The 14,520-nt window shown below is 52.0% G+C and overlaps 1 protein-coding gene across 6 annotated transcripts in view; it reads right to left on the bottom strand.

Annotated features, from left to right (window-relative positions):
- Positions 1 to 888: 888 nt before the first annotated feature.
- Positions 889 to 14,520, bottom strand: part of FYCO1 (FYVE and coiled-coil domain autophagy adaptor 1) — a 77,755-nt gene continuing 64,123 nt past the window's right edge. For all 6 annotated transcript variants that reach the window (XM_019724045.2, XM_074312504.1, XM_074312503.1 and 3 more), the window contains 3 exons: positions 11,901 to 12,111; positions 6,452 to 6,561; positions 889 to 4,541 (listed from right to left, as the gene is read on the bottom strand). In XM_019724045.2, coding sequence (XP_019579604.2) covers positions 4,466 to 4,541; positions 6,452 to 6,561; positions 11,901 to 12,111 — 397 coding nt within the window. In that variant the 3' untranslated portion in view covers positions 889 to 4,465. The remainder of the gene's footprint in view (positions 4,542 to 6,451; positions 6,562 to 11,900; positions 12,112 to 14,520) is intronic.

Below are 14,520 nucleotides of genomic sequence, written 5' to 3'. Positions count from 1 at the left end.
GCCCTGTAGGCTTGCCCTTGGCCCTCCTCTGCCATGGAGGTCCGGGAGCTTCTGTCCCTGGCCGAGTTGGCCAGTGGGACTGTTGGTGGCCTGTAGCTAAGCAGTTCCTTACGGATTCAGTACCTGTTGCTCATGCTCCTGTCTGGCAGAGGGCTCAGTGCTGTGGGGGTAAAGGATGGAGATGAACGAAGCCCGGTCCTTGCATTCCAGGGAGAACATGGATGCAGAAAAGGCAACTTATTCCTGAATAACTGATGAAAGGAGAGACCACATGAGGATCTGGGGACAGGAGAGGAATGAAGGGAACGGGGTTGGGAGGCGTTCTGTGAGGTACAGGGCGCTAGACAAGAGGCCGTCACCCCCGGATGTGGGCTGAGGTGAGTGCGGACGGACTGCTCAGCCTGAGCTCAATCTGACCGGTGCAGGAGTGAGTGGGACATGCCCCTCCAGACCTGACCCAGCAACAGCCGTGTAAGCTGCAGTGGGAACGTGGATTCCTCCCTCTGCCCGCTGCCGTGGCCGGGCAGCCTTACCCAGCTTTGTACCACAGACTGGACTGTGCTTTCAGGCCATCCATGACCTTCTCCCCCACCCCACTATTCTGGTCAACCAGATGTTTGCTCTTGGCTCACAGGGCTGAGTGCCAGGAAACGTGGGGACGTGTGAGCTGAGGGCCGAGGGCGGTGGCTGGAAGGACGCCTTGGCATCCTCAGAGGACACTGGCAAGTATCCAGGTATCAGCTGGTGTGGGGACCTCCCAGAACATCTGCCTTTTTGAAAAGCCTCAGTCCAAGATGATGGTCTATCTCCCAGCAGGGCAGCTCCACTCCGACCCTGGCCCGGTAACTTCACCATGCACCTGATGTCCTAATGAATGACAGATGCCAGTACTCTCAATGTCAGTGTTTATTTAAATCCTGAGGTTGAAAGTATTTCCAAATGGTGCAGCAGATGCTATAAAGGAGTATGTTTTGGGATACAAAAATTTCTCACCTCCACTGTGCAGGTGGGGCATTGGCATTTGATGTGCTTCTGGGTAATTCTTTGGCAGGTAAGAATGAACTTGGTTCCCAGACCCACTCTCCCGTAAGGCCGCGAGAATTGAGGATTAGTCAGCTAACGTGCAATTCCGATCGGAAGCCGTCCCACCTGAGGCCTGTGTGTTCTGCAGCCACCAGAGGCAGAGCGTCTCTGGATAACAATCATAGGTTCTACGGAAGCCTTTTTAGCAGAAATGCCTCCCAAAACTTAAAGATATACTTCATTATTTTTAAAAAGTGCTCAAGAGGGAAAAGTTATTCAGTCTTTCCCGTTTCCTTGGAAGAATCACAATGGAATGAGAAATACAGCCAAATTTCCACCAGGAAGTGTTTGGGTGTTTTGCCAACGTGGGCGGCTGGCTGCCTTGTCTCTGTAGGGCGACCCCTGGCGCTAAGCACCATGTCTTCTCTCTGCTTTAATTCTCAACACCTCTGAGCCAAGGGTGGCCTCCCCACATGGAGTCACCAATGCGAACTTGTACAAATGAAACTCCTGTAAAACTGTTAGTGGACATCTAACCAGTACCAAAAGACAGACTAAGATTTTGTACCCAAGTGGGGATGTCCTTTCATGTGATCTGGAATGGCTTTGCCACTTCGGATGGTGACAACTGAAAAAGTTCAGAAAAACTATCCCAATTTTTGAGTTATGGTACAGGCTTTTCACTTCTACTCTCCAAACCCTGGGGGCTTTTTCGGTTCTAGGTTCCTCTCGTGGATTTACTTGCCTGCTCTTAGTCCAGTGGGCTCCAGCCTGTGCTCTGTAGAGGCCACTTTATCCCAAACGTGCTTCCTGCTGTGGGTGTGTCCCTGACACAGCTGCCTGCTCGGTGAGGCTGATGAGTGGCTCCCGAGGCCGGCGTGAACTAGGTAGCTGGTAGCAGCACTAAAAAATAAGTGTTACTCAGAGAGCGAGGCCATCAAGGGGCTGCTGACTTTTGGTTTTTGTTTTTTAAATGATGATCTGGATCCCAAGGTTGTTTCCTTCTTGATTTCTGGGGTAATTCCAGCTATTGGCTGGGCTGCCACCTTCAATAGTCATACTTCATTGTCATTTGCCTTTTTTTCAAAGTACACCAACCCCCAAACCTCAGTAAAGCTGGGAACCTTTTAAGATAATAAAGCTATTTACACCAGCCACACTTCCACAGGCCAAGACATTCTCTAGCTGCAGAGTGCATGGTACACTCAAGCCTGCACAGCAAAGTAACAAAGGACAGGAGTCCATCCAGCACAAATAATAAATACGCTAGAGGCAGGATGTGACCGCCAGGGAGCGGGCGGCCTTCTGAACACAGCAAAGGGCTTTTTTTGCACAACTGCAGTTAGCGTGCAAGGTGTACACACCACAAGGGGCCCCTGCTTCCCTGGAGTGGCTCTGGGTTGAAGAGCCAAGTGGTTTTTAGAGCTGCAGCAGGTCCCCTACTGGGCTGAGTGACAGAGGTTCGGAACCGGTCTTGGATGGAATGTCCCAGGCCTTTCGCTGGAAACATCAGCTACTCACTAGATTTGGGTTCTAGCTGCAGATGGTGGTGATGACACTGGCAGGCTATAGCTGGGCCAGTCTCCACAGTATCCTGGGAAAGCTAAGCACTCCAAACAAGAATCCAGACTGCTCTGGGCTCTCTTTTAACTTAGTTTCTTTCACGTGGTGAACCAGCTACTTCTGATCCTTTCCTAGGGGGCGGGCATCAAAGGCAGGGTAGTTGGCTCTGGATTCTTAGGCTGTGGCACGCCTGTGAGGACACGCAGGGGCTAGGAAGTCTCTGGGGGCTTGGCCGTTTTCTGCTTTGGCGTTGAGCACCATCAAAGCCTTGGCCAGGAGGAGATGCTAGAGACCCTGATGGCTTTCTGCCAGAGGAGGCTGCTCCAAGAAAAGACAGCAAAAGAGGCCCAACTTTTCTCTGGAAGGTTCTGTTTGCCAATCCCCATACCCCACTTAAACTGACTGGACGTGCCCAAGTATCCTGTTTAAATGTCAAAAGTCACTTCCTCTTATCCCTGCCCCACTAGCATCCTCTGCTGGTGAAGGTGAGGTTGGGAGTCTGTGCCGGACTTAGCCTGGGATCCCTGACCCATTCTCCAGCTCTCAAAACCAGTCAGAAGAGGCTGGTGGATGACCAAATGAAGCCTGAGGTGGTGTGACTTGACTGGGTCAGCAGGCCAGCTGGAGGACGACACCCTGCCCAGGGCTCTCCCCCTCATCCCTGGTCACAGTGGGCCACTTTGCCAGATGCTCTGCTAACCTGTGCAAGTATGGGGGCCCTGGCTACAAGCGGCTGGCCTCTGTGAACAAGGCACAGAGAGGCCACCAAAGGTGAACTCTGTGGTGGGAGAAGAAAGGGCTACAGAGAACAGGACCGTTATCTCCTTGTCCAGGAAAAGGAAACAGGATCCATCTGCCTTCAGGGGGATGGCTCCTGGGTGTCACGTACAGGCTGAGCAGAAGGAAGTAGGCAAATGGGGTGCCGGGAAATGTGGCAGGTGGGGAGTAGGGAACAGAAAGTGAACAAAGAGCAGATTCACGAATTATGTCTGCACTTGAGTTACCGAAGACTTGTTAAGAAGGCCTCAGTGTCTGAAGGTGGTTCTTATGCTGACTATGACCATTAGTGAGTGTATCTGCAGGTGAGGCAGAAGCTCTTACCTATACAAACAGACGGGCCAGCAGCTGAGGGGTGGGACCTAAGGCCAGTGCACAATCTCCTCAGGGTGATGTTTCGAGTAGGTGGGAGGCCTGGCTGAGAAGGGCTCTGCTTGAGGACAGAACTGCCCAGACAGAAGGGACAGGAGGAAGGTGCAGTTAGAGGCCCCTCTGCAATTGCCGAGTTCTGGAGCAGCCCCCCAACTCGGGCAGCAACATGACGGGAAGAGGCTGGTCGAGACCTCAGGAGAGACCCTGGGCGCCCTGACCCACCCGATGGCCCTGAGGACCCCTTTTCCTGGGAGGACCCGAGGGCGTCAGGGTCTGGCAGGGGATCCTGGCCCATGGTCACTCAGGATGCCTGGGTCTGGGCTAGGCAGAACAGGGTGACTCTTTCCATGGGCAGCATTTGGCATCACCTCCGGCCTGTGAAACTTCACAGAAGGTTTGGAACCAACTGTGCCCTCAGGAGAGGCCAATGATCTGGGAGTTCAGCCCTTTGGATGTGGAGGCAGCTGGGTCCCTAAGCACTGGAAACGCTGCCTGAGCCCTTAGAAGCCTCGGGGGCCAGAGTGCCCGTGCACGGTGCTCCTGAACAATGCAGCTTTGAGGGGCAGCCGAGGGCCTGGCGCCCAGACTTGCATAGTTATAGTTAGTTGACCAGCTTCAGAGCGGCTGCCTTTTTTTTTTTTTTTTTTTTTTTAGTGTTTTATGTGACAGGTGAGGGAGAGTAGTGTTTCCTGTGGATAAAGTGAAACTAGTCAAGTCCAGGTGCTTGAGGCTACGGGAAATCACTTCCATCGTAGATCACAGGCCGGTCAACTGTCAAGTGATAAAATACTTTCTTGGAGACAAACCTGAGGAAACAGAAATGGGAAAGGAAGGTGTTACTCCAAGAGCCGCAAGGGGGTCAGAGGCTGCTGTTGGGGCCTCTGCGGTGGCTGCAGTGACCTCGTGGGTGTGGCGGCTGGCATGGGGAAAAGTGGGGCCAGCTCTGCTCACAGGCCAGGGTCTCTCAGAGTGCGTGGACGCTTCCAGGCCCATCCCCCCATTTCCTGTCTGCCCAGCAGAGTTCTCTCCCTGCAAAGAATCGGGGGAACCTGGGACATCACCATGGACTTTCCTGGGGCTTGGGTGCAGAAACGCCCACTCGGTCCGATGCTGTAAACCGCTCCCTTTCTTTGCTGCTTTGAAAAGGCCTGGGGATCTCAGGGGCCTGGGTGGTCTGTACTGCACGGGGATGAGTGGACAGAGCAGGCGTTGAGAGGCCACAGATGGTGGAGGTGAGTATGGATTTCATTCTGACTGGACACCTAAATCTGCTTTGCCATCCACCTTTGGAAATTTCGAGTAGGCCCCCGAGAAGACCTCAATGGGCTAAGGCCAGAGTCTATCACAGCACCATGGCCACCTCTAGTGACAACTGGGACCCGGCTTGGGACTACGATCTATCCTCAACATGACTCTCCTGAGCCTCTTTGTCAAGCCGCAGTGAGGCTCAGTGAGTAACGGCCATGCTCGCTGCCACTCAGAGGGAACTGGGGCCTGAACAGGACCTGCAGAGGGAGGAGCAGAGCCTGTGCCTGGCTGCCCCACGCATCCTAGGAGGTCTCTGGAGGCAGCTCTCGGGACATGCTGGGACTGTGCCCACGAGTCCTGCTAAGTCAAGGGGTGTCATGGTCATGGGGTGTGTAGGGCAGGGGCAGGAGAGGGCCAAGGTGTGAAGTTCCTTCTCCTCAGCTCTCCTCTGGGAAATGCCTTTGGCCATAAGCCCTGGGAGTTCAAGGCCTGGAGCTGGGGAGGGGTTGGCACCGTCTTCCCTGAGAGTGATCTGTGAAGTTATTCTGCTACAAGCCAAGTGAATTGGGAAAGCTGCCCGTGTATGGGGACATGGCCATTAGCTTGCAGCCCCCACTCGGAGAGGATGTGTCTCGCTCGTAAAAAGCCTGATCAGGCAGCCCCAAGTGAGGTCTTATGCTGAAGGGACAGGTGCCAGCAACATTAAGCTCCCCTGTCTCTTGTTTCCACGAGCCCCGGCTCAGGTAGATGCTCAACCAACGTTGGTCCTCTCCCACTTCCTCTCCTGGCCGCCCCTCCAGCCTTACCTCCCTGTGTCTCATCCTCCCCGCCACCCCCAGCTCTGCATCCTGGACCTGTGTCAGGTGCTTTGATACAGTGTTTCCCAGATGGCACACAATGCTCCTGCCCCCATGACAAGAAGGCCCAGGGCCTCTGCCTCACACAGTTCCAGTCCTGTTCATCGCATTTCATCCATCCATCCGTCCAACCTTCCCACTGTATTTCCTGAGCCTTCTTTGGGCTGGGCAGTGGGAACCTGAACATCAGAGAGAGGCAGGAGAGCATTCCCGTTGAGTCCAGAGTCTGGAACTGGGCCACTCTGTTCAAATCTGGCTCCATCATTCGCTGTGTGACTTGGGAGTATCACTCTTTTACCCCTCTGGTCCTCAGTCCCTCAGCAGTAACATGAGGACAAGGACGGTCCCTACCACTTGAGGCTCTGTGGGGCTTCAGTGAGTTAGGAAGAGCAGAGGGCCGAAAACACGCCCGGCGTGGGGTCAGACTGTAAGGATTAGCCTGTGTGTTATAAAATCGGTCACACACATCAGAACACTGTAGTACAGGGGTCTGACATCAAAGAACGATTAGTGTAAATGACTGACGGTTAGATTGTCTATTTTCACTGTCCAGCTCTTTCTCGAGGCCAGGTGCCAGGTAGTGATTAGTCTGCTGATGGGCAGGGCCCTACCTGGAGAAGGTGTTGTCAAAGATGAGCATGTAGATGCCCGGTGTGCGCGCCTTGAGCTGGCCCTGGATGTTCTCCTTGTGGGAATTGCATCGGGTGGTGGGAATGAGTACCTGGGAGGAAAGCAGATATGAAAGCGCATCAGAGGCTGAAAGGGCCCCATGGATCCTCTGGGCAGACCCTTTATTTTGGGGGAGGAAAATGAGGCCCAGGGAAGCTGAATGTCCTGTCTGAAGTCAAAGTTGAGTTGGCTTGGGGGCTGGGATCAGCCCCCAGGAGTGGGGGAATGCCTTCCACATGCCCTGGCATTTGTTGATACTTGTGGTAGGGGGCAAGCTGTAGGTATGAATTCCATCCAGAATTCATAGGAACTGGTTAGCAGCCCAAAGGAACGCTCCCCCAGCCTCCTATGACCATGGCCAGTGCCAGAACGCCCCACCATCTGGAGAAGCAGTCCCTTTCTGGCTTCAGGAAGCTGGGGCTTATTCTAGGTGAAATCCATTTGTCTGGACATCTCCCATTGGCCCTAGTTTTATACAAAACAACAGTTTTCAAGATACTGGACATCAGGCTGTGAAGGACAGTGATTTCTGAGAAAACAGGTGAGCCTTACAACTGCCCTAGCTCACTGCTTTGAGAAGAAAAGGGAACCATCACCAGATGGGACAAATAAGAAACAAATAGTGAGATGATATACTCAAACCTAACCTTATCAAGAGTCACATTAAATGTAAATGGTCTAAGCATCCCAATTAAAAGGCAGAGATTATCAGGTTGGATAAAAGCAAGACCCAGCCCCATCATGCCTACAAGAAATGCAACTGAACTATAAGGATACAAATAGGTTAAAAGTACAAGGATGTAAAGAGACATACCATGAAACACTAGTCAAAAGAAAGCTGGACTGACTATATTAATATCAAAGAAAATAACCAGGGATAATTTTCATAATGATAAAGATGTTAATCAAGATGACATAATAATCCTATACATTTATGCATTTGATGACAGAGTTTCAAAACACATGAAGCAAGAAAGTACTAGAATTACAGGAGGAACAGAATAAATTCAATTATTATAGTTGGATATTTCAATATCTCTCAATAATTGAGGGAATAAGTAGACAGGAACTCAATAAGGAAATAGAAGACTTGAACAACACTAGCAACTAACTTGATCTAATTGATATTTACAGAACATTTAATCCAATGGCAGCAGAACACACATTTTTTTCAAGTGCACTTGGAACATTCACCAGGTATGTCATACTCTAAGCTGTTAAAAAAAAACAAAACAAAACTACTACTTACATTGAATAGGATTCATGTCATATAAAGTGTGTTTTCTGACAATGGAATTAAGTTAGAATAAATAGCAGATCTCTGGAAAACCCCCAAATATTTGGAAATAAAATCACTTCTAAATAACACATGCGTCTAAGAGAAATCAAAAGGGAGATACCAAAGGCATGGGAGAACACACTGTGCACACACAGCGTGCACACACTGTGTTCCAGACACTGCAGTACATTTGCTCTGGCTTGAAGCTGGTGGTGGGAAGCAGGATGGGCCCAAGTTAAGCCTGGAGGGGACAAAGATGCATAAGAACCTACTATGTGGGGGCTCTGTGGCAGCCACTCTGCACGCTATTCCATTACTGTTCTATAATATTCTAATTCCACCTCCACCAGGGACTGAAGATAGTGGGAGGCCGAATGGTTAGGTCTGTTTCTGTGGTCCATGCCCTAAAACTTGTGAGCCTGGCCTAACATACTCCAGCAAGCACAGGAAGGGCTGCTGGGAGGAAGGCTTGCTGTTTACACACAGACACCTGTGCGCCCTGCACTTCCTATCTTCACAGTCACTGCCTTGATTACAAAGCAACAACCAAGAGCTCGTTAAGGCAGGTTCTCAGAAGAGGCTACATTTAAAAGAATACTCTTCATTTCTTTCAAACATCCTACTCTATTTTTCATGCATTCCAGCTGCTATTTTTCTACCATGGTCAAAATCTGTAAAATTCTCTCGTTATTTTTAAATAAATAAACAAATCTCTAGGGGAGATTAATAAAGGCTCTGATGTGAAAGCTCACGCAGCTGACGTGATAGGAAGATGACTGGCATAAACCAAGAGACAGGACTCCACTGTGTGAACTCTGGGGACGCCTCCCATTGGCCGCCAGTGTCCACGCCCTCCCTGATTTACGAGATGTCTCTGCAAACAGGCCAAGCTTGTTTAAGTGATCTCTCTCTGGGCTCTAGTGGCTTCAGGCCCTGGTATTATACTAAAGAAGGGCTCTATGCTAAGTGGAAGAAGCCCGTGACAAAGGCCACATATTGTATGATTCCATGGACATGAAATGTCCAGAACAGGCAAGTCCATAAACACAGAAAGCAGGTTGGTGGTTGCTGCGCTGCAGGTTGGGGAGTAACTGCTAATAGGTCCAGAATTCTCTTTGGGATGATGCAAGTGATCTAAAAGTAGATAATGGTGACAGTTGCACAACTCTGTGGATATACTAAAAAAAAAATAAAAAAAAATCCAATGAATTGTACATTTTAAATGGGTGAATTATATGGTATGTGAATTGTATCTCAATAAAGCTGTTTAAAAAATAAAAAGTCAAAGGTCCTTGCTCCCAGCCCTGGCTCCTCCCAACGCCCTCTGTGGCCGCGAGCTTCTCTGGCCAAACACGGGTCCTCTGCCCAGACAGACAGCAGGGTCCGTGTCCTGTTCTGATTGTCCTCAGTGGTTTGCACACGAGTAGCCTCAAGTCGTTGATTTACTGTTTCTCTTATCAAGTGCCTTCCCAAATTCACAATCTCTAATGTCAGTGTCAAGGCATGTCCTTCATGGAAGATGTTACTCTGGAGAGAGGGTGGCCCAGGGTGGGGGGTGTCTACCAAGTGCCACCAGAGATGGGGCTGGCCTTCTGCAATGCTGCTCCTTCTGCCTAGATGCTGCTCGAACCCAGGTCTCCCCCCACCCTGATCGCTGGTCCCAGGCTGGGTTAGCTGCCCTCCTTGGGTACCCCACAGTGCCCACCCACCAGTCACAACACTCACCACCAGAAATCACAGCAGTCTATGTCCTAGGGTCTCGCTCTGATGACACCACGAGCTCCTCCAGGACAGATCCCTTCTCTCTCTATCCCCAGTGGGCCCCGCAGAGCCCATTTACATCACAGCACGAGCTCAGTGAGTGGCCCTGAGCAGATGGCGAGTGCACAGCAGTCCCACGCCTGCACCTCCAGCCTCGCGAAGCTTAAGTGCTGCAAAGTGCACTGCATCCCGGTGTTTCCTGTAAGACCCAGGCTCAGGGGTCACCTGGGGAGTCTCCGGGACAGATGCTGGGGACGTGTGCCTGGAAACAGGTGCCCTGTTTGGGGGGCCTCAGGCAGAAACAACCACCACTGCTCACAGTGGGCTGGTGACAGAGGAACACCTGGGCACCAGGCTCGCTCGCCCTATAGATGGGCTCCTCCTGCCCCCTGGCGTCCACTGTGGGAAAGACAACGGGAGTCACAGCCCCCAGAAAGCCACCTGGAAGCCAGACATGAGGACTGCTGCCCCAGGAACAACACAGGTCTCCCGGGCCATGCGGATTTGGCGGGTGAGTGACCGAGCTGGGGAGAGGCCCAGAGCCCAGCCACGTGTGGGCAGGTGGAATGGCAAAGGCCTGGACGCCTGGCTTCGTCACCTCCCTCCCTCCTGCCAAACGCCACTAATCTGGGCGGACGCAGTGCTAGGTGCCTGGTGGGCCTTGGGAACACGAGGGCAAACAGCAAAGGGGCTGGTGGTGCTTCCTTGGCCGGGCAGCGGTTTGTCAGCGCAGAACTGACAAGCACACAGGCACGTCACTCTGCATCTGTTTCCTCACCTGCAACGGGGACAAAGACTGGCCCCCAAGTGAGATGCCAACTTCCCTGCTCTCCTGCCATCCCTGAGGCCACTCTCAGGCCTGCAAGGACCCCCAGGCTGGAGGTTGGCAATCTCTCAGGGAGGAAGGGCTCCAGAGCTATGCAGGGGGTGCAGCTGTCAGCTCCTGAGAGGAGAGGGCAGAGGCTTGTTCAAAGGAGAACGAACATGAGACTGACACACAGGCCACCTCAGGGGGATAGACTGACATTTAAGGAGCGAATCTGAAGAGGACAGAAATAATAAAGCAATCCGTACGCTGAGCAGGTCCCCATAGGGCAGGGAAGGCAGGAGAGCAAACCACAGTGGACAGACAGACGTGCCTCCATGTAGACGCGGCAGCAGGAGCAGCAGACTGTCCCACCGGGCCCAGCCTGGCTCTCCTGCAGCTCTGGGTCGTCCCACCCCGAGCCCCGAGCCCCTCAGGGCACCCACTGGGCCACACGTATGAGGGACAAATGGGAATTATCACAAAGACGCCACAGAAGTCTTGTTTCACGTGGCTTCAAATTGCTCTTCTCTGTCTCGATTCTTGTCATTCTTGAAAAGTGGCGATTGTGGCAACTGTATTAACAGCCTAGGACCCGCCCTGAGCTCCTGTCCAGCATGTCTGACTGTCCTCACCATTCCTTCCACCACTCAGGGTGATCGAATGGAACGCGTTTCCACCCAGACCAGCTCTCCCTCCGCTGCCCCTGCAGCCTCTCCCTGCGATGCAGGAACGGGTCCCCGCCCCTCCCTCCCCTCGCCCCATACTCATCAGCCACCACGGGTCCTGCGCACCGTCCTGGCTCCGGATTCCACCCATCCTCTCCTCTGCTTTCTCCCCTCAATCCAGCCCCGTCGTCCTCAGCCTCAGCTGCTCACTGGCACCTTACTATGTGCCTGGCATGAATCCTACAGATTCTGATTTAGTGTCTGGGACGTGGCCTTGGGAGTGGGGGTGGGGGGGTGTCCAACAAACTCCCCAGGTGTTTCTAATGTGCAGCCCAGGCTGAGAACTATGACCAACATTCCAAATCCACAATGTCCTAGGGGTTTATGAACTGGTATCTGCCACCAAGATTTCAAGCCCAATAACCCAAGTGACACAACAGCTACGTGTCTCTTGTTGATGTTTCTGAGGCGAGAGCCTGACCGTCTGAAGCTAACAGCCAGAGGCAGAGATCTCGGTCACCTCCCACAGTGACCCACTCTTGCTCTGCACAGCTCTGTTAAAAATGCTCCTTGCACTGAGTTATACTTCTGTGTTCCTCTAACTTTCACCCACCGATCTATCCCAAGGTCAGACTGCAGCTGCCTGACAAAGGAGCGACCTTCAGACATTTACAGACAGCTCTCCTGGACTTCCGGTCTCTCCTTCCCCAAGCTGGACAAGGCCAGGTGCTCTGCCTGCTCTGTGACACACAGCCCAGAGGCTCTCCCACCCTGGCTTCTCTCCGTGCCCCTCTCACAGCTGGGGCCTAGAACATTCCAGGGAAGGCCTGCCCAGGCCTGACGTGTAGGCAGGGCCCGCGGGCAGGGACCAGCCTTACCTTACACTGCTCCAGCGGTGTGTCCTCTGCCTCCTGGAAGACCACACAGAAGGAGATACTCTTGGGGTCAGAGGAGAAGACCCAGCTGATGGTGAGGCCGGCCTCGGCCACAGTGATGGGGATGAGGCTGTAGGTACTGGACCTCACGAATAGCTCCCTATTGCCCTCTCCGAAGTTGGTGATCTCTTCCACTGTGAGGGGTAATTTGATCCTGAAAACCAAGTGCAGAGACGACCTGATCAAAGTGGGCTAAGTGTTGGGAGTTTGCTGGTCACATTGTGTGTGGCTTAGAGGTAGCCAGAGGCCCGGAGGCTCTCGGGAGGACAAGACCTGGGTAACCTCGCCCAACACGCTTCATTATGGGAGAAAACATGATGTGCAGCTCACGTCAACAGGCGTTTCCTGAGCACCTTACTACGTGCCTGGCATGGTTCTAGGGACATGGGTGAGAGATACAGACGACAGTCCTTGCCTGCATGGAGCTGCTGTGGTAGCTGCAAGCCCGCTGGAACTGGGAGAACATCCAGAGTAGGGTTTCCGGGCGAGAATTCCCGCCCGTTCTCGGGAATTTTTTCTACTTTTCTGTTCCCGAATCCTGAGAAAAGTTGGTCGGGAAATCGGGAAAATCGGCTCCTTGAACCCAGGTGGTTGGTAGTATTGGCCATCACTTTGTAGAAATGATTCATTGTGGATAGCAGAAAACAGTTTATATCTCGGGATTTGGGAACAGGAAAGCGAAAAAACTTCCTGAGAACGGGCGGGAATTCCCGCCTGGAAACCCTAATCCTGAGCTGCTCCAGGCCCCTCAGGGCGAGGGAGCGAGTGCAGAGGCCGCAGCTGTCTGTTGCTCTCCCTGCCCTGAGGCTCAGTTGACCCCTTTCTCTTTCTAATCCCCCGCCCCTCACCCAGCAGAATTATGTAATTAGCACCAGCAGAAAGTATAACCATTATTAGAAACCTCCTGCCCTTTTGGTGGTCCCTCTTCTCAGTAAAATCTGGGGCCTGTTGCAAGATTCCAAGTGGGCACCCTGACTTTTCCTAAATGCAACACCCCGGATTCTTTTTAAGGCAGGGCTGGCATGATGGCCTCAGGGAGAAAGGCTTCGGGCTGTGTCCCTGGTTCTAACTCTCACTAAGTGTGTACGAGCTTCTCCCATCAGTCCGAAGGGTTTAGTGATTCCTCTGCTGCGGGGCCTTCCGCAGGACCCAGATGTGATGTGAAGAATGAGGTGTGGAGCCAAAGGGACCCAGGTTCTGGTACCTGCCTCACTTCTTACCTGCCGCAGGGCTTACCTTCTCTTAAGCCCCAATCTCCTCATCTGCAAACAGGGCCAACCATGCCTGCCTCCCGACTGGTGTGAATGTTACATGAGAGGATGAACTTGACCTGAACAGGAAAGTCTCCCTGACGCTGCCCACGTCGCCTGAGTGGCACCCCGTCCTGCACGTGCAACTCCACAGGCAGCATGACAGCTCGGGGCTACAACTTAGCAGTGCTGTGGCCTTGGGCCAGTCTCATCTTCCCAACTATGAAACGGGAAAGTGGCGGCCACTATGTGCCAAGCCCCTCTGCTCACCGGGTCATGTGTTATCACAATAGCTACATGAAGAAACATCGTGCTTCCATTTTGTGCGGGAAGAAGGTCATGTGTCAAAGATGGAGAAACTTGGTCCATGTCCACACAGATCTGATCCCAAGCCATTCATTGCCTTTCTACAACACCAAACTGCCTTTCATGGAGAAAACATATTACTGTCCGCTTAACACAGGGCTGGAAACCAAAGCTCAGAGAGGTTAGCTCACTTGTCCGAGACAGCACAGCAAGTAAGTGGTGGTGCTGCGCATGCTGTCTGCCTCCAAAGCTGAGGGGATGGATGGAAACACTACCCAAAACTATGCTAATGAGACTAATCGATGATTAAAAGACCCAAATGCTCTAGAGAAGAGCTCAAAGTCATTCACCTTTGTGAAAATTTAATTCCATGCAACATTATTCTATGTGTTAAGCTTTATTTCTAATATGGTACAAAAGGTCTTGTCCAGTATTTACAGTTTTTAAGACTCTGAGAGTAGATAGAAGGGTTCGCTGAGGAAAAGAGGTGTCTGTTGTAACATGAAATGTTACGGTACTACCACGTACGCAGTCACTCACTCTGGCAGAACGCCCCGCCAATGCTGGGTCATGTTATAATTTTATGTTCCAGAATCCTCCCCTTGCATCATTATTTGGGTTGTGTCTTTACTCTTTTTACCATTTCCTGACACCATCTGGTCAGTCAGAGGACAACACTCAGTCTCCTCAGAGGAGATACTAATAAATCAAGGGTTTGCTCTCTCTGCTCAAATATCATCTTAAATGAAAGAAGCCTACTGTCTACAAGACTCACACCGTAAGCGTACATTCTACTGGCCTTCCTGCTTCTGCCCTTGTCCCTCCAGTCATTCTCCACATGGCAACCAGAGCAATCAGATGTAAATTAAAGTCACTCTTCTATTCCAAACCTTATTTTGGGGCTCCCATTTCCCTCAGATTAAAAACCAAAGTCCTCACAATGGCCAGCGAGGTCTGGTGTGATGTGGACCCCATTCCCTCTCTGACAAGGTCTCCCTTGCTCGCTC

Source organism: Rhinolophus sinicus, linkage group LG10, assembly GCF_036562045.2.
Source record: "Rhinolophus sinicus isolate RSC01 linkage group LG10, ASM3656204v1, whole genome shotgun sequence".
Classification (NCBI taxonomy): Eukaryota; Metazoa; Chordata; class Mammalia; order Chiroptera; family Rhinolophidae; genus Rhinolophus; species Rhinolophus sinicus.
Note: the sequence above shows the minus strand (reverse complement) of the source record. Positions and strands in the feature narration are given on the sequence as shown.